Source organism: Vipera berus (genome assembly GCF_964194415.1).
Source record: "Vipera berus genome assembly, chromosome: 6".
NCBI classification, from domain to species: Eukaryota; Metazoa; Chordata; class Lepidosauria; order Squamata; family Viperidae; genus Vipera; species Vipera berus.
This window is the reverse complement of record NC_138208.1, coordinates 63,875,760-63,895,652: the sequence shown is the minus strand read 5'-3', so window position 1 is coordinate 63,895,652 and position 19,893 is coordinate 63,875,760. Positions and strand designations below refer to the sequence as shown.

Sequence of the window (19,893 nt, the reverse complement as noted above, 5' to 3'; positions counted from 1 at the left end):
AGGTGATGAGAGAGCAATCTTACAATTGCCAGTAGATGCCGGGCTGTACAAAATGTTTTCTCTTTGATAAGTTTGGAGGAAACAAGGGGTATTTTTGTGCCTTGTCTTCTGATCTGTTCACAGCTGTTCTACTGTCCCTGCTCTCTCCATCTTTCCACAAAACTACTTGCCTAAGGCATCTTTCCTTCCTTGCATAGACTATGTCCGAACCAGCTGATTATGTTCTCTGTGAGAAATTTGAGGCCAATATGTTCGCCAAGAACCGATGCCAGAACTGTTTGCGAACAATCACTGCTCATCAACATGGTAACCAGGTGAGCTTAATTTTGATATGGAGGAAAAGTTAATTCATGAGGAATGCTTAGTGTTGGGAAGGGTAGCATCATAAATGTTACAAGAGGAGTTTTACAACAGTAAGGGGTTAAAACAGAAGCAATATTTCTGGTGATTAAGATTTAAGGCAATAGCGGCCAATCTCCTTTTTAAAAAAATCAAGAGTCTGTTAGCATCTTTTCCAACTAGCAGACTTTATTTAAAAGGATAAGCTTTTATCAGTTGCAGCTTCATTCTCCCTTTTAAACATTACCAACTGTGCTGGACAAATGTAACCATTTGGCCAGAGCATGCGCTTAGAGTATTTAGCTGAGATGGAGAATTACTCCTTTTTACTGTTGTGGCTCCCAGAATTAAGATGCTTTATAATTCCAGAAATCATACAGTTTAACTTGAATGAAAATAATTGTATAACAGACATTTTTATTGTCCAGAAGCTTTAAGCAAAAGACTCGCATTTTGCAGGAAAACATCCGGTCATCATAACATATTGAAATGATGACATCTGTTCATTTCAGTAGGTAAAAAGTAGGTAAAAAGGAGTAATTCTCCATCTCAGCTGTTCTTGATTACAGCTGCTAGTCACACGTGTAGCATAGTTGTTTAGAACAAAAGACTTACAACCCTGGCGTGTGGCCAGGAAATTCTGCAATAAACTTTGAAACTCCTCCCACTATTCTAGATAAGCTAAAGGATTTACTAAGAACTAGACTACATCTCCCAGAAGCCATTTCTTAAGGAAATAGCATTTAACCCTTTAAATGCTAAATGTTCTCACATACAATTCTCTTAATGATACAACATTAATCCTGTAAATGCTAAATACTCTAACACAGTTCTTAAGCGTATGCACTGGCCAAATGGTTACACACTGGTCCAGCACACCAAAAAACTAATTCTTAATGAAAAGGAGGATAAAGGTAGTAATCCTGTTCAATGAACCCACTTCTTGTCCTTTACATTTTTATATATATGTAAAAACACTTTTGTGCTAGAGTTGGTGCAGATATTTGGGTTGTGGATGTTGCAGGTGTGGAATGGAGGTGGAAGCAACAAGTTTGGCAATTTATCCTGAGTCCCCATCAGATGTTGTCCTCAGAGGGCAAAAGATGTTTTTAATATTGTACTTGGATGGGATACAACTAGGAATTCCTCTGGCTGTAGGCTAAATTAGAAAGTTGAAAGAAAAAACACCTCAGAAGAAGGCAATGGCAAATCACTTCCATGTTGTAAATCCTCCAGAAAAGCCTGAATAGATCTATTTATGTAGTTGCAAGGAGCTGACCTGAACTCAAGGGAATTTTTATCTTTGTTGTGATAAACAGGAATTGCTGGAATGATCTATAGGCACTGTGATAATATGTGATAGGCAGGATTCTTAAAGAGTGCACTAGCAAGGGATGTAATATAATAGTGATGCTTTGCCAGATCTGAAAGAATGTGCGTATATCTATGGAATTCTTCATTTGAAACACAGGAAGATTCAAATTCTGGATACTTAGCAGAATGATTATAAGAAAGGTGGGGCAATTAAAGCAGGCTTCAGTAGACATCTGTGGTATGAACAATGCCACAGAAGGAAAATTATATGTATGCTGTAATAGATACAGAATGGCTAAATGATTTATCTTAGAAATAAAGACTCAAGATTATTGTAGAATAAGCACTTAGTGTCCTCCGGATATATTTTATTTATTTATTTATTTATTAAATTTTTATACCGCCCTTCTCCCAAAGGACTCAGGGCGGTGTACAGGGCAATAAATATTAAAAAACAAAGTACAAAAGTTAAAAAACAATTAAATAATTTATGCCCGATATATACAATAGTTAAAACCATATTTAAAAACCCAACCCCATATTAAAAAACCCAACCCAACTCTATCAGTCTCAGCCAATATAAAAAATGGCAAGTGACTGCAGATTTTAAAAACTTTGAGAGTCCTTCTCCAAAGTTATCTACTACCTTTATATTTTTCAGAATTTGCAAGGGAGCCAAGATGACTTTGAATACTTACAGTTCTTCCTCTCTCTGAAGAGTATTCTAGATCTGGGCTTTTCAACCAGTGGTACGGGTACCACCTGTGGTACATTGGTACCTAGCAGGTGGTACGTGACCATCCTAGAAAAGTGGTAGCTGAACTGGTGGTAGCACCGCAGAAGCCTGAGTGAGAGATGGCTGGAGCTGCAGGGCTGTCAGGACTCAGCGGAAGCACCAGGATCAGCGCTTCTTCGGGGCTCTCAGGGCTCCTGATCCTGGTGCTTCTGCTGAGCACATGCTAAGTACAGAAGAAGAGCCGATCAGCTGGAATGTTGCAGCATCTCCAGGGTCTTGTGATTTACATTCAGATGCTTGGCAACTGATTTATATTTATGATGGTCACAGTGTCCCAGTGTCCCTGCGGCAACCACCCAGCAGACATGGGGAATAAAAACCAAACACCCACACACACACCCGTGCTGCCAATCCTCAACAGAAATGCTCACAACAATGAAAACCTCGGACAGGAGGAAGAGTGTGGCCGGGCAGGCAGGCAGGTGTCTTGCTCAGCTGTGGCTTGGGGGGGGCACTTTTTGCAGTGCCATTGTAACTTCAAACAGTCACTAAGTGAACTGTTGTAAGTCGAGGACTACCTGTACTTCATCAGTTTTTTCCTTTTTCTTTGAGTCATCAAATTTTTGACACCTTGCTAGGTGACCGGTAGTACTTGGATGTTGACATATCCTAAAAGTGGTACGATGGGTGAAAAGGTTGAAAAGCCCTGTTCTAGATGTGCTAATCCATGACCCTATGCTAAGTTTGGGATAGTGGAGGTTGTTGTGGTTGAAAAACATAGGGAGAAAATTGCCTCATCCTCTTTCCATTATTCCTACAAGGAGCACTTGATGATGGGGCACTTTCTTCATAGGCTGTTTGCAATCCCTCAGTTGGGACTGCTGGCTGATCCTTATTTGGGGCTGATTCTCCTTCCTTTTGTTCTCTCTGGATTCCTTTGACTTCTGCTTAGGTAGAGGCTTTCACCAGGCTCTTCAGCCGTAGCACCAGCAAACCATGCTCCTTCCTGTACCTTTAAAAATGTAAAGTGGGATTATTGAAAAGAATGCCCCTTTTTTATCCTTGTAGGACTGCATCTACTAAAATCCAGCTTTCTGCACCTGACTGTGATACTAGAAGGCTGATTATTCAGGCTGTAAACTAACCTTCATCCACCTGGTGTTCTTTGAGGGCTTAGATTTCTCTCCTCCCCCCTTACAATTCTCAGGTAGCATGCTGAAGACTGTGGAGTGGGTGGGGAGAGGCCGCTGAAAGTGTCAAAAGTGACTATCCTCTATTTTCCTGTTTTGAAGCATCCTGTGGAAAGCAGAGAAGTTACTCCTGTCACAGTCCCAGCACTTCCTAAAACAATGTTGGCTTGCCGAAAGGAAAGAACACTCCTTCTTATTGGCTTGCTTGCTTTAGTACTATTTGGAAATGTGGAATATCAATAAAATTCTAACGTTTAGTAAAAATAATAATAATAATGATAAATTAAGGATTGTGTTAGGAGGTGTCAGTGGCTGAAAATGTCAACTCAAGGTCTACTGTGGAGATTCTAGGAGGATTCTTTTCTAAAGGGCTAGGAATTCTGTGTCTTTAATTGCTTCGTGGCAGGTGGCTAGTCAGCAGGTGAAACCTGCCCTGTTTATTTTCTGCAAGGCTCTAGCATGCTTTCTGGCCTGGTCTAGATTGACTGGGCAAGCATTAGCACCATCCTTCCTTATAGAGTGCCAACTTGTAAACAATGGGTTTTACGTTGTGTTTTGTTCACTGGGCTTCATCAGCCCAGGATTATGAAATAGTAATGAGGCTTCTTCTCTCCAATCCTGGCCCTCTAGAATTTCCTCCTGGCTCAGCTATGTGCAGCCCAGAGCCAGTCCCCCTGAGCTTGAGCAAGACAATGGAAAGGAAATGGAGGTGCTGACAGCCAGTCTGCTAGGGACCCTCCCTTTGATGATCAAAATCTGTTAAGGTAACCTGACTGGGTTGAGGGGGGTGGAGGGCTCTCTAGCTGAATAAGGCAATAGGATGCTCTTAAAGGCACAGGCACATTTGAAATTCAACTTAGGATCTAAGTAGAAGAGGATGATTTACTTACACTCAATTTCTCTGGAGCAGAGCAGGCAGTGCTTCTCATTAGTTGGTTCATCCCTGATAATCATGGACTTGATCAGGAACCATATGCTAAACCATAATATTTATTTTATTTATTTATTTATTTTAATTCCATTTATATCCCACCCTTCTCTGAAGACTCAGGGCGGCTTACAAGCTTAGCAGTAGCCTTCATTCTATGTATATGCCTGCTTATTAGGGCTTTCACACACACACCAAGCGGCATTATATGATTGATTTTCACCTCTAAATAGTGATATATGTGATATATGTGATATATGTGATATATGAATTCAGCCTATGAGTCAGGTAATCTACACCTCGACTAAAGTTCAAGCTACAATTAGCAAATCTGTGGTTTAACACTGTAGGATTGGAACTGGGGTGGCCAATTGTAACCTTCAGTATACAATTATTCCATTAGCCTGGCATAAGCTAGGAATTAAAAAAAGAATCCTCTAAATGGGTTTGTAAATTCCATGAAGCTGTATTGGTTGATTTGGTTCTGACTTTGGTGTTGTGTGAACCCAACTAATAGCTTATTCAGCAGCCTGGGCTTTGTACAGTCTGTGAGTTCCGCCTGAGTGGGAGCTTGGAAATATTGCCAGGCAAAGATGGGTCCATAAAGAGATATAGATGCAATACGAGTAGCTTGTGCATGGCCCCTTTCCAGATATTTTACATTATAGATCTTATATCCCTTCTATATTGGCTGGTCTGGGAAAAGCTGCATTGAAAATGAGTTGTGGGCACTAGATAACTATATTAAATGTTAATGTGAGTTATCCCCTCTGAAGAAAGGTATGCACCAATGGCCAGAGAAGGTTGACTGTGGTGCTGGAGACAAGTGTTGGTAATGTGGTATTCATATTTTTTTAGTCTATGAGCTTTTTGGTCCATGATTTTCAAAGTCCATTCTGGGCCTCTTTATTTGTTAGGTTGTATGAGCCTTTTCTCCAGGAACTCAAGGAGGTTAACATGAGGATTCTAACAACTAACCTGATTGGCTGGTCTAAGAGCATGACTGGCCCAGATTGCCCAGTCATTGCCATGACTGAAGGTGAAGTTCAAATCTTGTAAAGTGAACAAAACATTTGAGATATTTTTTGTTGAGGTGCTGCTTAAAAAACAGTGAGTTAACAGTATTAGCTGTCCCAGTACAGGTAATCCGCAACTTACAAACAGTTGATTTAGTGATGGTTCGAACTTACAATGGCATTGAAAAAAGTGGCTTATGACCATTTTTCACACAACTGTTGCGGCATCCCCGTGATCACATGATCAAAATTCAGAAGCTAGGCAACTGACTCACATTTATGACCGTTGCAGTGTTCCAGGGTCATGTGATTACCTTTTGGGACCTTCTGACAAGCAAAGTCAATGGGAAAGCCAGATTCATTTAACAACCATATTACTAATTTAACAACTGCAGTGATTCACTTAACAACTGTTTCAAGAAAAGTTGTAAAGTGTGGCAAAATTCACTTAACAAATATCTCACTTAGCAAGAAAAAAATTGGGCTCAATTGTGGTTGTAAGTCGAGGACTACCTGTACTGAAAGATTCTGAGCAATGAACTACAACACAACAAAACAAAAGTTATAAAACTCAACAAACTGAATTAAAATAAAATCAGATAACCAAATAATCTGATTAAAATGCTAAGATGGGCACCTATAATCAAACCAAAAGAGGCCAAAGGCTCATTGGAATAATGGTGGCTTTAATTGTTCACAGAAGATAATCCCTGTCTTTCCTCTGAGAGCTGCTGAAGAAGCAATAGGGTACCTTCCTGCCCATGTTTTATAGCTTATCAATTCTTTCTGACAGGGATTCAAAAAAGATGCCATAAACATTCCTAACTGTGTTGCTAGTACCAGCGAATTTGATCCTGGTGATCCATGGGACCCTCTGTGCATTCTAGCATCCCAGTGTAAAGTCTATGTATATGTGGGTTCTGAAGACAGAAGCGAAAGGTAAGAACTGTATTTGTCAGACAAAAGATGGTTTATTTTTGAAACTTACTGCCAGTTCTTCAGCAGGCATACAGAGTTTCCTGGTCAAGCTTCAAAACTGTGTAACAGGGATGAACAAACTTTTTATATGGTAGACGACATGTGATTTTGCATAATGTTACAAGTCTTAAATGTAAAGTGATGTTGATACACATGAGAGCCAGTTTGGTGTAGTAGTTAAGGCAGTGGGCTAGAAACTGGGAGACTGTTAGTTCTAATCCCACCATTGGTACAAAGCCAGCTGGGTGACCCTGGGCCAGTCACTTTTTCTCAGTCCTAAGACGAAGACACTGGAAACCATTTCTGAAATAATATTAAGAATTGAAGAAGATCACAAATATTAAGATCTGAAAATAGGAAGATAATGGCATAAACTGACTGTGGTGGTCCTAGTGGTTATTAGCACACTGGGTCCCATACCAAAAAAAACTTGGACAGCACTTAAAAATTCTATGAATTGACAAAATTTCCATCTGTCAATTTTAAAAGGCCACACTGTTTGGATCTGCAAATATACTATGCCAATACATTACAACATCTTAGGTTGTTGGGAAGAAGTTGATGTACATGATAGGCAACACCAGTTAATGTACTGGCAGCTGTGACTTCATATTGTTGAGAACAGACAATGATAATGCCTACTCCAGATCCTTGGGAAGGATTTGATTGGTGGATAAAAATGTCAAATGCTGTGTAGACATCTGGTAGACTATATGACTAACCACAATACACAATACATAGTAAAATAAAAATGCCATTCTTGGAATATTTGATTATTTCAGAAGGTTTTACTCATTTTTATTTTAAACTGTATTGTAAATGAATAGACTATCTCTAATGATATCCCTATCCCTACAGTACAGTGCCAACTTCCTGAGTACTGTAAACAAATCTTGGGTCTCCATTCATAGAGATAATAACAGTTTTTAACATAACTGCTACATTTCACTCCTTGCAGTTTTATATGGCAATAGTAAACTATGTGAAAGGTTCTTGTAGCAGGTAAGTGTGAAATGCACCTGGCTATCCAGTGTGATATTTAAATGTGAATTGAATTTCCCCAAAAGACAATTTGCTCTCCTTATCCTAGTTATTCCTAAGCATAGTTTCAGAATGGTTTTGCACAAAGGCTCAGGTTATTTTATCACCAACAGTGTGATTTAAACTATTTTTTTAAGTTGGCAATATAGTGAGAGTTTTTTCTTTTTGAAAAAAAAATCAAAATATAATTAATTTTCTGCAGAGATACAAGAAGTGTATTTTTAACTCGCTTTCTGTGATGTCAGTGGTTATCCTCAAACATTCAGACTTTGCATGTTAACCATAAAGAAAAAATGTTGCAGGCGGTTCTTTTAATGTGTGATATGTTAATTTCACAGGGGTTTTTTTATTAATAGTCATGTAATTAAACTGTATGATCCATTTAATTGGCTGTTCATATTGTACACAAACATTCTTTTCAATGTTATTTTTATTGAAAGACTTGTAAATATTTTTAAGAGATGACTATTTGTTGATGTATAGGTCACTTACATCATCCAAATGTCCAGGAAGCTAAAACATTTAGGACATGGGTGTCAAACTTGCCACATCATGTGACGTGTCGCAACGTATCGCGACTCTTTTTGCATTGCCGGCAATGGGGTAGGCGTGGCTTCAGTATGATGAAACCGGCCCGCGGGCCGGCAGTTTGACACCCCTGATTTAGGAAATCTCTCTTTCAGTCCAACTTACCTCACATGGTGATTGTTGTGGGGAAAATAGGAGGAGGAAAATGTGTTAGATATGTTTACCACCTTGAGTTATTTGTAAAAATAATAAGGGTGGGATATAAACAAAGCTAAAACCTAGTATTTCAGTTTTAGCATGATCAGAGAATGGTGCTGGTAAAGGAATTATTTGCATGCAAGTATATCAGAGTAGTAAAATCCATTGCTGGCTGGATTCTGTATAGAGTTTCTCCCACTTAAACTGGAACCTTACACCTTCCTTGGCTGATAGGAGACATCCAGCCTTCTTACTTCAGATAATTATGAGTAGAGCAGTGAAATTATACATTCATTTACAGTAGACCAATGACAATAGAGGAGCACAACATCAGAGCAAAATTATAGCATTTCACTTGGCAGAATGAGTAGAAGAATTTCCAAATGCATCAGCCTCATGTGACACAGGTTTAAGTCAGTAAAGTCAGCACCAAATAAAAACAAATCTGGAGATTCACTTTAACTGGCATAACTGTTGATTTTGACCACCTTTACGTGATTTATTTTAAGCAAGGCTGAGCCTTCTATTATAGGCACAGCTCTTAAAATTACAATTGTACCTTAAATGTTGGTGGTTCTCAGTTGTCTGACTCCTGCTTGCCCCACAGCCGGCAGGAAAGCTTGGATCACACTCAGCTCAACTGCAGCAATGAAGAATCTGAAGCAGCAAATACATGCCCTGATGCCAGCAATATCCTCAGCACTGATGCAGATGACAATGCCATGCTTAGTGAGGTAAGATCAATTCTCATATCTGCTTTAACAGTAACTCTTCCATATGCATGCATAATATTCCATAGTTAACATTATTCTTTTTACCACACATTCTCTAAATCAATACATGTACAATGAACTTCCTGCATTCCTACATTTTTTTAGCGACCTGAAGGGAAAATAGCTCTAGTCTGCACATTCTCTGCTGCTACAGAGCTGTATGGCACTTTTTTTTAAATCCCATTTATATCCCGCCCTTCTCCGAAGACTCAGGGCGGCTTACAATTTAAGCACAAACCAATGTGCTTAGCAATAGCCTTCATTCTATGTATATGCCTGCTTATTAGGGCTTTCGCCCCCCCCCCAAGCGGCATTATTACAAAGTCAGCTTATTGCCCCCAACAATCTGGGTCCTCATTTTACCTACCTCGGAAGGATGGAAGGCTGAGTCAACCTTGAGCCTGGTGGGACGCGAACCTGCACTAATTGCAGGCAGCTGGTGTTACTTAAGGAGGCATTAGCCCACTGCTCCACCAAGGCTCTTCCCAAAATTTGCTCATGGACTCTTCTGGAAACCTTCTATTCAGGATTCTGCCAAAGTAATGTTTGCAGGCACAGTTAACAAACCAGACCCTGGTAGATGTCCCCTCCACTCTTTCTACAAAAGAATAAGAATAGCATCCTTCCAATAGTCAATGCAGTTTTCACAAAAACATTGAATGAGTAGCACATGCATTCCACAAGCAAAAGATCAGTACAGGTAGTCTGCAACTTACGGCCACAATCGAGCCCAAACTTTCTGTTGCTGAGACATTTGTTAAGTGAGTTTTGCCCCATTTTAGGACCGTTCTTGCCACAGTTGTTTAGTGAATCACTGCAGTTAGTAAGTGAATCTTGCTTCCCCCTTGGACTTTGCTTGTCAGAAGGTTACAAAAGGTGGTTACGTGACTCCAGGATATGAGTCAGTTGACAAGCATCTGAATTTTGACCACATGACCATGGGGATGCTGCAATGGTTATAAGTGTGAAAAATGCTCATAAGCCACTTTTATTACTGCTGTTGTAACTTTGAACTAAATGAACGGTTGTAAGTTGAGGACTACCTGTATTTTAATATTCCTTCACTTACCTTCAACTTCACTATTTGAAGTTCTTACCGTATGAAAGCATTCTCACCATATGAAATAATAAGTACATGAATAAATCTGCTTCATTGTAGGGACTTTTTAGCGACATGTTAATTCTTATTCTCTTAGGACCAGGAAATGACTAGACTGCTCAGCAACATTCTGGAGTCTGAAAAAGAAAACTCACTACACCTTGCAAGTCTGAAGAAAAAGGTACAATCTGAAAACTTTCACCCTGATAGGCACAGATGGGCTGAGGCAACATCCTGTAGAAGAACAGTGTCCTGGAGTTGTCTGAAACCAGGTATGTTTTCCTATCACCAACAACTTTCTGAAGACCTTGTTTTTAGAAAATAATCTCCTCATAAAAAAGAGACTTTAGTGCTCCACTACGGAAAACAAATCTGTATTCTAAGTAAACTAAAAATTATTTTCTCTCTCACAGTTTATTTCAATCTTCCCTAAAGGGTGTCTTCCAGATGTATTAGTCTTCAGTTCACATACCTTTCTGTTATACTAGATTTCAACTCTGTTTGGCGGTTTGGGAAAGCCCTATCTAGGTTTCAAAGAACCTAAAAGTTTTAGGTTAGTGGTGGATGTAAGGGAAAAAGGAAGTAATACTTTTAAAAATAGTTTTTATTAAAATATTTTGTATACATTTAGGTTGTTTTTTTTTAAAAAAAAGATATAATTAACATAAGAAAAAAGATATAAAAAAGGAAAAGGAACAGAGTAGAACAGAAAACATGAAAAGGCTTCTGATTGTCCTCTTGGCAGTCATACATACAATTCCAATCAAACTTCTCTGTAAAATTACATCATAATCCTCTTCTTTCTAGAACCTATAATATTATGTTGGCCTCTTTCCATCTGTCAGGAATCTTTCCATTCTGTAGAATAATATTCATTGTTTGTTGTAAATGTTGTAAACATTCATCCTCAAAACATTTATAATAAGAGGCCAGCAAACCATTTGGGCCAGCTGCCTTCCTTGTTTTAGTATGTTTTTCTTGACTTTTATATAGAGTAAAACAATGCTGGGGAAACATTCTGCATATTTGCATTATCTGTTATTACAGTATTTCCTTCTTATAACTTTAGTATTACTTTATTTTTCTTTTCACAACATATGCCACCCATTTCTGCAGTATACTTGCAGATTCAACTTTTTTTGTTTTGCATAATTCATCTTTATTTCCATCTCTCTCACTGTTAACATAGATAACCACTTCTGTAGAAGCTTAATTTGGTGAGTAATTGTTGTTCTCTCTGATGACATTTCCTGTTTTGCTTTTCTCTGTCTCTAACACTTTAGTCCTAATTAACTCTCCATAGCTACAATCACACAATCTGGCTCATATTACAATTACCTTCTTATTTTGTAAAATCCATCAAATGTCTAATTTCCTTAATAAATAATCAATATTCCCATGAAGTTTCATTCTAGTTGTCTAGTTAATTTTACTATTTTTAAAGAGACTTCAAAGGCAATTCTTCTGTTTTCTAAAACTATTGTCCCCTTTTATCTGTTTAAAACTTAAATAGCAATCTTGTTTGCTTTTAAGTCAAAATTAGGGGTTTTTTCCTCTTCTTAATTTCAAAAAGAAGGCAACTGAATGAGTGTCTTTATTCTTTCTTGTTGCTTAGAAAATCTCTCTTAAGACATAAATTATATCTGAAAGTGTTTTTTTAATGAGTCTTTGGCGGGTCCAATGTCCATAAGAGCTGCACAGTGTTTTTGAGTGCAGTGATAATCCCTCTACTTCCAAGCCACTCAACCCATGATTGACCACAAGAAGCAGAATTCCTGTGGCCTCTTTCTCTAGAACACAAGTGGACGATCTCTTGATCTCTGAGGAAAATTTTGTTGACCAGAACTTTCAACCTGGCTGCCAATCTGTTTGCCATGGTGTTGTCCCTGCTCACAGGAATGTCTATCCCATCATAGATCCTCAGGAAAGAAAGTAATATTAAGAAAAAGATTAAAAATTTGAAATGACCTCCCAGAGAGGACAAAAAAACAACAAGAAGAGAATTTCTGAAGAAGAAGAAATTAATATTAGGCACTAAAGTCTTTCCCTTTGACTCATCTTCTTTGGATTTCTAAGTAACCTTTAGTACTACTAAATACTAATATTTATTTATTCAGTAATATTTCCATACACTGTGTGAATAAGTTTGTGCCAGGGACTTAGAAACACTTCTTCTCTCCCTTCTTTGAAAACTGGCATTCTGCAGATCATATCTCAGAGCTAGAAACTGGACTCCATTCATGGGAGGGGTCCATGAAGGAATGGAATGCACATTGCTTTAGTTCAGTGTAGAAATCTTTTTGGTAATCTGTTTTTCAGCTTACTCTCATCATTGAATATGAAGACTTATTTTGTCCTGAGCAGTGGCGGACAAGCTGCAGTTACAACCAGTCAAAACAATCATTACTCTCATCCACTCTCAATTCCTTTCGACCACCTTGAAATTATTAGATGGGGATTGAGGGCTTTCCTTTTTGCTCACCATGCAAATGCCAAAAGGTTGCTTTTAAATTCCCTAGTCTCGTGAGCATTTTTAAATTAAGCTTTCTATTGGCCAAAAGGATTTGCTATGTCAATTTGGCCACCAGTAAGCATAACTGATAATACAAGAGCCTTCATCAAACTGGCATCCCTTACATAGTTGGATTGTAATTCATGTTTTCACTAGCTAGCATAGCCAAGGGGCAGGCTGGCTGAGGCTTAGAAACTGGTAGTTCAACATGTCTGGACAATTGGTCTGGAAATTCTGTAATAACTCTACTCCATCAATGTATAGGAAGATTCTGAGAAAGAATAAGGCAGAATGCTTTTTGTTAGTCCTTTGGGGTCTTTGTTGCCCAATTCTGTTTTAAAAGCAACTCTCTTCAGAGATATTTTTGAACTGTTCCTTTCCTAGGGATGTGCACATTTTTGAACAATTTGTCATATCATTTTTTTCCTTCTAGAATCCAGGGCTATGAGCCAGGATTGTGGGGACAGCAGGAGGAAGCATCAAGCTGAGAGTGGCTATTTCTCTTTGGAGTGTTGTAAATCAGAGTCAAATTGGATTTCTTCCACTTCCTGTCCTAATCATAGCATGTTGCCTGCCCCTAGCAGTGCCACAGGAGCAAGCAGGTGGACTACTTCCTCCCTCAGCTTGGGAGATTCAGAGATGAACTGGCACAAGAGTGGCAGCAGTGAGGGCCGATGTGGGCTTATAAGGCAGAACTATACAATCTTGGCTGACTTACCCAAGGCAAAACGGCTCCATCGCCAGGATGCTTTTGAAAAAGAGCACAGCCGTGCTCGTAGTCCAGGCCGAGCAGAGGTGGAACGGATTTTTGGGCAGGAACGCAGGTAAGAGATGCCGTTGCATCCCAAACTGCAACTTTTCTCAGCCACAAGCATTGGAACTAGACAAGTTTTTGTGCTAACAATATTACTACAAAGATTCATCTATGATAATATGGAGGACATTCCTTTTGGTCCCTTTAGAGCAGGGGTCTGCGGCCCACTACCGGGCCATGGCACATTTAGAACTGGGCCATGGAAGCGATGGGCGAGCATGCATGCACAGCTCCACTTGTGCGAGTGGCAGGCACATGTGCTCGCTGCTTGCACAAATGGAGCTGCACACATTCGCTCACTGGCCACGTGAAACTATCCCCTCTCCAAATTGTAGTGACTCACTTGACAATCATTGTAAAAATAGTCATAAAATCGAGTCTACTCACGTGGTGAGTAGACTAGTCAAAATTCTGGGCTCAGTTCTGGTCATAAGTCAAGGACTGCCTGGATTACATATCTATTATACCAGCATTCACTTGACTTTGGGAGAATAATGGATTTTATGATCAAACATGGCTCAAGGCTACCAGACAGGGAAAAAATTTTTATAGATATTATTACAAATAATATTAAAACATATCCTGGAGTTTAAATGCTCATATTATCCCTGCATTTGAATGTGGAGGTCCTTTGCGGGTTGTTTCAGTTGTTTCTGAAGACTGTCTTTTTAATTTTTTGGTTGTTAGGAAGTCAGAGACACTGGAAGTGTTCCAAGCGCTGGAAGAAGGCCTCCTAGAACGGTTGGACAGTAAGTCCTTGAAGCTGGCCAAGGAAGGGCGATTAGTCAGAAGGCGGTCGAGCCCCACCCTGTGCAGAGAAGTGAGTGTCTGGTCCACAGACAGAATTTCAGTTTCATTTAACAGCTGAATATAGAAGGGGGAAAAGAAAAATGTATTTTCAGTGTTGCATTCCTTAATTTGTCTTGCTTTCTGTGATAGTCAAAATGAAACTCTTGCTTTTTCGGCTTTTTCAACTATGGGGCAGAATACTGAGGAACAGACCAGTCCACAACAGCTGAAGATTGTACCACTTTTAAGCACATAAGAGAGTTGTTATCTTGAAAATGCTGTGCTAACAAAATCTTCCTGGTTGCACAAAATTCACCATGGTGCAAGGGAAAAGCAAACCAATTTAATCCTCCCTTTGATGTGCTAGCTTTGCAAGGCTATCAGATTTGTCCCTTACATATCTTTGCATTGTGGTGTTGGGAAGAAACTTCTTTGCCTTTTCATTTGCCAAAGGATGGCAGAATACTTTTTCATGTGTGGGCATGGCAACTAAAAATAGTTGAAACCTATATTTTAATTTCCTCAACTGCTAGTGGTGTCTGCCAGTGGCCCAGTCCTAGGGAATGTAATAATGTAATAATAGATGTGAACATCAAGTCTGAAAAATAGTCACTATGTGTGAACCAACATGATACAGGAATCTACTTTATCTTTACAAAATAAACTTTTGTTGTTTGTTTTAAATATACAGATAGGGGGCAGCAAGGACATGGGAGGGTCAGAGATCAGAAGCTCAGAATAACCTGCTTGACCAGTTAACCTGATACTTATTATTTGATTGCACTACTATGTGAAATTTCTGGGCTATTGAGAATGTTCCATTTATTTTGTAAATCCCTTACTGGTGCAAAATTTAGCCACTTCAGTGTTTTGGATTTATTTTTTTAGAAGTCTTTGCCATGTACTTAGAACAAAGTTCTTACCATCTTGGGCTACAAAGCAGGCTTGTAAGCATTGGAAAAGGTCAAAGAAAATCTCAGAAGGATTAGAAAAGTATAACTAGTAACCATTAATTTTCCTAACTCCAAGAAATTATAATTTTTAATCATTTTGTTTCACCTACATTTCTGGCTGCCAGATGTGCTAAAATTGTAGTTCCCAGAATTTTTTTTAATCCCATTTATATCCCGCCCTTCTCCGAAGACTCAGGGCGGCTTACAATCTAAGAAGCACAAATCAATGTGCTTAGCAATAGCCTTCATTCTATGTATATGCCTAATCAATATGCTTGTTGAATTATGGGAATTGCAATCCAACCAATTTGAAGGATCTTAGACTGGGAAAGACTGGTCTTGAGCTATTGAGCTTTATAGTAGAATGTTTTTCTGCATATGCAATACCCATCTGCTTAAATCGTACAGCCCTAGAACTCCACTATGTCTTTTTGTAATACCTGAAAAATAGTTGATTGCTAGTTGCTTATCTCCAAATCCCAACACTTCCAATCACAAGCATCAATGATATTTTAGCACTACACAATATCTACTGAACCTTCCTGTTCTAAAAGCAATGGCAGCACTTTTTTGCAACATAGAATATACATTAATTTTTAAAATATTGCCTTAATTAAATATTTCTGCTTAATATTTCTGCTTAATTAAATATTTCTGACCATAAGGCAGTGGAGGATACACAGTGTCACCAAAGGCATCTTGGTAAGTTCAAGCAAGTCTGATTGAATGTGATTTTATCATTAAGTGGAATGAAGCAGCAATTTTGGCCCCTGCTAATGAAAACAAGGTTTTCTGTTTTATTTAACAAACTATATTTGCTTGTATTGAATATTCAACAGTGAGAGAGATGTAGCAGGACACTCTTTTATTAGTGAAAATTAAAAGTATATATGAGGAAATCAGACACTGTAGTAAATTGAATTTCCTACAGTTATAAAGTTCAACACGAGGGATACTTTTCTGATGGATGTCTAATTTCCAAGATAATCCATTAAGTTTAACTGTTTGCAATGCATACCTAGATGGGACTTGCATGATTTGTTTTCTTCCCTTCCCTGCTACAGGTAAAGAAAAGATTTCCATGGGAACCAGAACAGCCCAGGAAAAGAGAATCTCTTTGCATAGGAAGATCAGAACAGCAACTCAAGATAAGTGGCCAGAGCCATGGTGAATCCTTCCACTTAAGGAGCCCAACTCAGCAATCAGAGAGAGCAATTCAAAGTAGAGGGATGCCTCTGTGCGCAGCAACTTCAACCTCTCAGAAGATGGAGAGAGAAGGAAGGAAATTGGAGGAGCTTGTGTCCTGTCTGAGTTCCAGTGCGGAGAGGGTTGCCCTTTGTCCTATGAGCCATGGGAGGGAAGTGGATAGTAATAAAAAGAGGCAAGTGGAGATCTTGCATCACAAGAGCCCTGGGAAGAATGGCACAGATACTAGATGGAAAAGCAGTCCAAGTACCTTGCATACTGCTAATCCTTCAAAGACTTTGGACAAGAATCAAGGAAGGCTCACAAGGCAACTAGATAGGTATAAAGAAAGTGACCGGAAGGCACGAGGAAAACCTTTGCTCCTTATAGGTACAGTCAACCAGCCAAGGAAGGACATAAGAGACTCCGAAGAAGTTATTTGTGCTGTTGGCCCAAGAAATGGAATCACAGCTAGAGGGAAAGGGGGACAGCCATTGGTTTGTTCAAGGCGTGGGCATGATCAGTGCGGAACCCAAGAAGTGAAAAAGTATTCTTTTAATCCTAGGAAACAAATGGGAGTCAGTTTGAAAAGTCCTAGTGCAGAGACTGTGAATAGCTCTACTACTGGAATATCTACTAGTAGAAGCAAAAGAGAGATCAGACATTCTTGTGATCCATGGAGATGCAAAGAAGACAACTGGAACAGCTTGAGAGAGCTCAGACACTCTCCAAGTCCTGGGAGTTTGATGGAAAGTAGCCAAATATCCCTTGAACAGACAAGATGCAGTGCTGCTTCACAGCAGCACCTAGAGAATAACTGGAAAAGTCAAAGGGAAGCCAGGAGTTTAAGGGCCAGTGCCAGTAGTGATGGGCTGAGCAAAAGAGACCGTTCAATTGCTTTCACTCCTAAGAAGGAGAACGACTTGCAGGGTTGTTGCACATCCTTTAGCCCCACAGACCCTACAGTTTTTGGACAGAAAGGGATGGCCCAAGAAGTCCTTGCACACACCATCAAACAAGAGACTGGCCCAAGAATCCAAGAAAGCTCCCAGAGCCTTGTACATCCAATGACATTCTTGAAAAAAGAGTGGGTAAGGCAAGGGGAGTGCTTCCATTCTGCCAAGGCAGGGCAGCAACAGTTGGTGGATAACAGGAAAAACCAAGGAGCTCCAGTGAAATGGGCAGAGGATGAATGGATAACTTGGCAGAGGTGTCCCAGTCCCTCAACAGCAGAAAAGCATCTGGGAAATAATAAGGAAAAGCTTTTCTATCAGGTAAGGAAGAGATTAAAAAAAACCCTGCCAGAAATTGCTTTCAGGTTATCCTATATTTTCTCATTCTTCCTGTCTTCTTCCTGGTCTTCAATATGCAGTATGGATAAGCAGGCATGGTTCAGAGGATCCTGCTTTCTGACTCCTGAAACAACATTGATATGTTTGCTTTTTAAGTCAGTATGTACATATGATGTGTGTGTACCCCTGTAAAATATGTCATTTGCACTATTGTATGAACAGTTGAGTCAAGGAGTGGAATTATATAAAAATAGAAAAATGTAGCTAGTACATCTTGGTAGATGTGTGGGAAGATTCCATGGCCCTAATGTCGGTTCTCTAAAAACCATGGTTTATTTAACTAACCAAATGTCCACAAATGATTACTTCAATCTGCATATGCAATATTAATATAGATGAAGGGTTACTCATTCAGTAGAACAAATCTGAACTGTTGAAAAGGCATTAGGAAAGGGCTGTTATAAGCAATCTGTACTACATACCATAGAATATAAAAATTTTCAGTGTGATGCAAAATAACATATTTACATTGATATTGTGTAAGGCATACTAAAATAGCTTAGAATTGCTATTTTATAAAGACATGTTTATTTAATTTTAAAAAATCCTTGACAAAAACATGCATTGGCTTCTGAACAGAAGTAATGTTTGCTTTTTGAGGCATTTCTTCATTATCCCATTAATGGGGAAATGGGGATTCTCCTAAAATATACTTTTCTTTCTGCACTTTCCTTTGTAGAAACAGCAAGGTGAAGGGCACATTGCAACAAGTGCTTGTTCCTCTAGAAGTCAAATCCTTTATCTGGACTCCAGTAAGAAACATAAGGTACAGTACAACTTTATCCTTTGGCTCAAGTATACGCAACTCAAGTTTTGGATTTCTTCAATTCCGGTCAACATGCTCAAAAGGAAGGGACTATTGGAAGAAGTCCTGAATATCTGTATAGCCATAGATTGTCTACTCTTGATTTAGCTGTTCAACATTGCCTACTCTTGGCACCTCAAAAAAACCTTATACTTTTCTTTGGAAAGAATTCTTCTGTGCATATTTGGTGCAAATTCAATCCTTAGCATCTCCAGATGCCTGTTAATATATCTTGGACAAATATTGTAATTATAAGAATTTGAAAAGATTTGTTTGTTCTCCTAGGAATACAGGCAACTGCCTTGTATCTGATCAGTCTGCTGATCTATTTAGTTAAATACTATTCTGATGAGAATTGCTCTTCAGAGGAGTTTCCCATCTTTTTTCACTAGATGTTTTTTGCAGGAGGAGTCAGTGGCTGTGTGCCTCATACTTTTAAAGTTGGTACTCTGTCCCTGAGCAATTCTTCTTAAGGGACTGGTGGTACTGAGATCAGCCAAGCACAAATGATATCAAAACTGATAGCAGACTTAGAGACCACTAGGAAATACTAGGGGTGGCAAGCTTAAATAGTTTGTAAAAATGCATTTCTGAATTGTGATCAAGAAAACATGGAAGTACCTATGAAATCAGGAGTTGGGGCTTGACATGAAGATTTATTGACATGAAGATTTATGTCACCGTGGAAAATACAATACTGATGCAAGCCCACTGAAGATGTTGATGTTTTCAAATAGATGGTCATAGGTTGCAAGTAAATGAAATACACAGAACTAAAAATATTAGTTCCTTCAAGATTAAAGAATTCCAGTCCCCTTAATATTTGGGTGTAAGACTGAGAAAGGTCCCTCTTGCCAATTGCCCTGAATTTATGGGTCCAGGTACAGTGCAGTGTTCAATCTGGACTTGAAAAATCTGATTTTAAAAGTAGTGCATGAATAGCAGGGGCATTGAGGACTATTATTTATTGTTCAGGTGGAGATGGCTGGCCAGCTGGCCTCTTCTGTAGACATTGCATCAATCCCTGCCCCGCACCTCAAAAAAAACACAAACCCTTTAGAGCAAGCCTCTGCTTGAATTGCAGCTGCAAGTGAATGATACCAATTTGCCTGCATGCTTTAGGCCAGCTTAGCACCTGTATATCTGCTCTTCTAGACACTGCCTCTACTGTTGAGCATGTTACACCCTTAAGGGAGGCAGCAGCAAAGTAAATAGCCTGAAAGAACCATTAATCCCTATTTAGAAGCGATGACACTGAAATGACCTAAGGCTATATGCAAATATTTCTTTAGTGGGAAGAGATATTCTATAATACAAGATAAATACATATTTGAGGAGAGTTT

The 19,893-nt window shown here is 39.1% G+C and overlaps 1 protein-coding gene across 1 annotated transcript in view; it reads left to right on the top strand.

Annotated features, from left to right (window-relative positions):
- Positions 1-200: 200 nt before the first annotated feature.
- TRIOBP (TRIO and F-actin binding protein) overlaps positions 201-19,893 on the top strand; it is a gene marked incomplete at its 5' end in the record, with an annotated part of 61,607 nt that continues 41,914 nt past the window's right edge. Inside the window, 9 exons of the mRNA XM_081330642.1 lie at positions 201-314; positions 3,682-3,792; positions 6,317-6,462; positions 8,876-9,002; positions 10,238-10,412; positions 13,086-13,476; positions 14,154-14,286; positions 16,273-17,667; positions 18,425-18,511. Coding sequence (XP_081186768.1) covers positions 201-314; positions 3,682-3,792; positions 6,317-6,462; positions 8,876-9,002; positions 10,238-10,412; positions 13,086-13,476; positions 14,154-14,286; positions 16,273-17,667; positions 18,425-18,511 — 2,679 coding nt within the window. The remainder of the gene's footprint in view (positions 315-3,681; positions 3,793-6,316; positions 6,463-8,875; positions 9,003-10,237; positions 10,413-13,085; positions 13,477-14,153; positions 14,287-16,272; positions 17,668-18,424; positions 18,512-19,893) is intronic.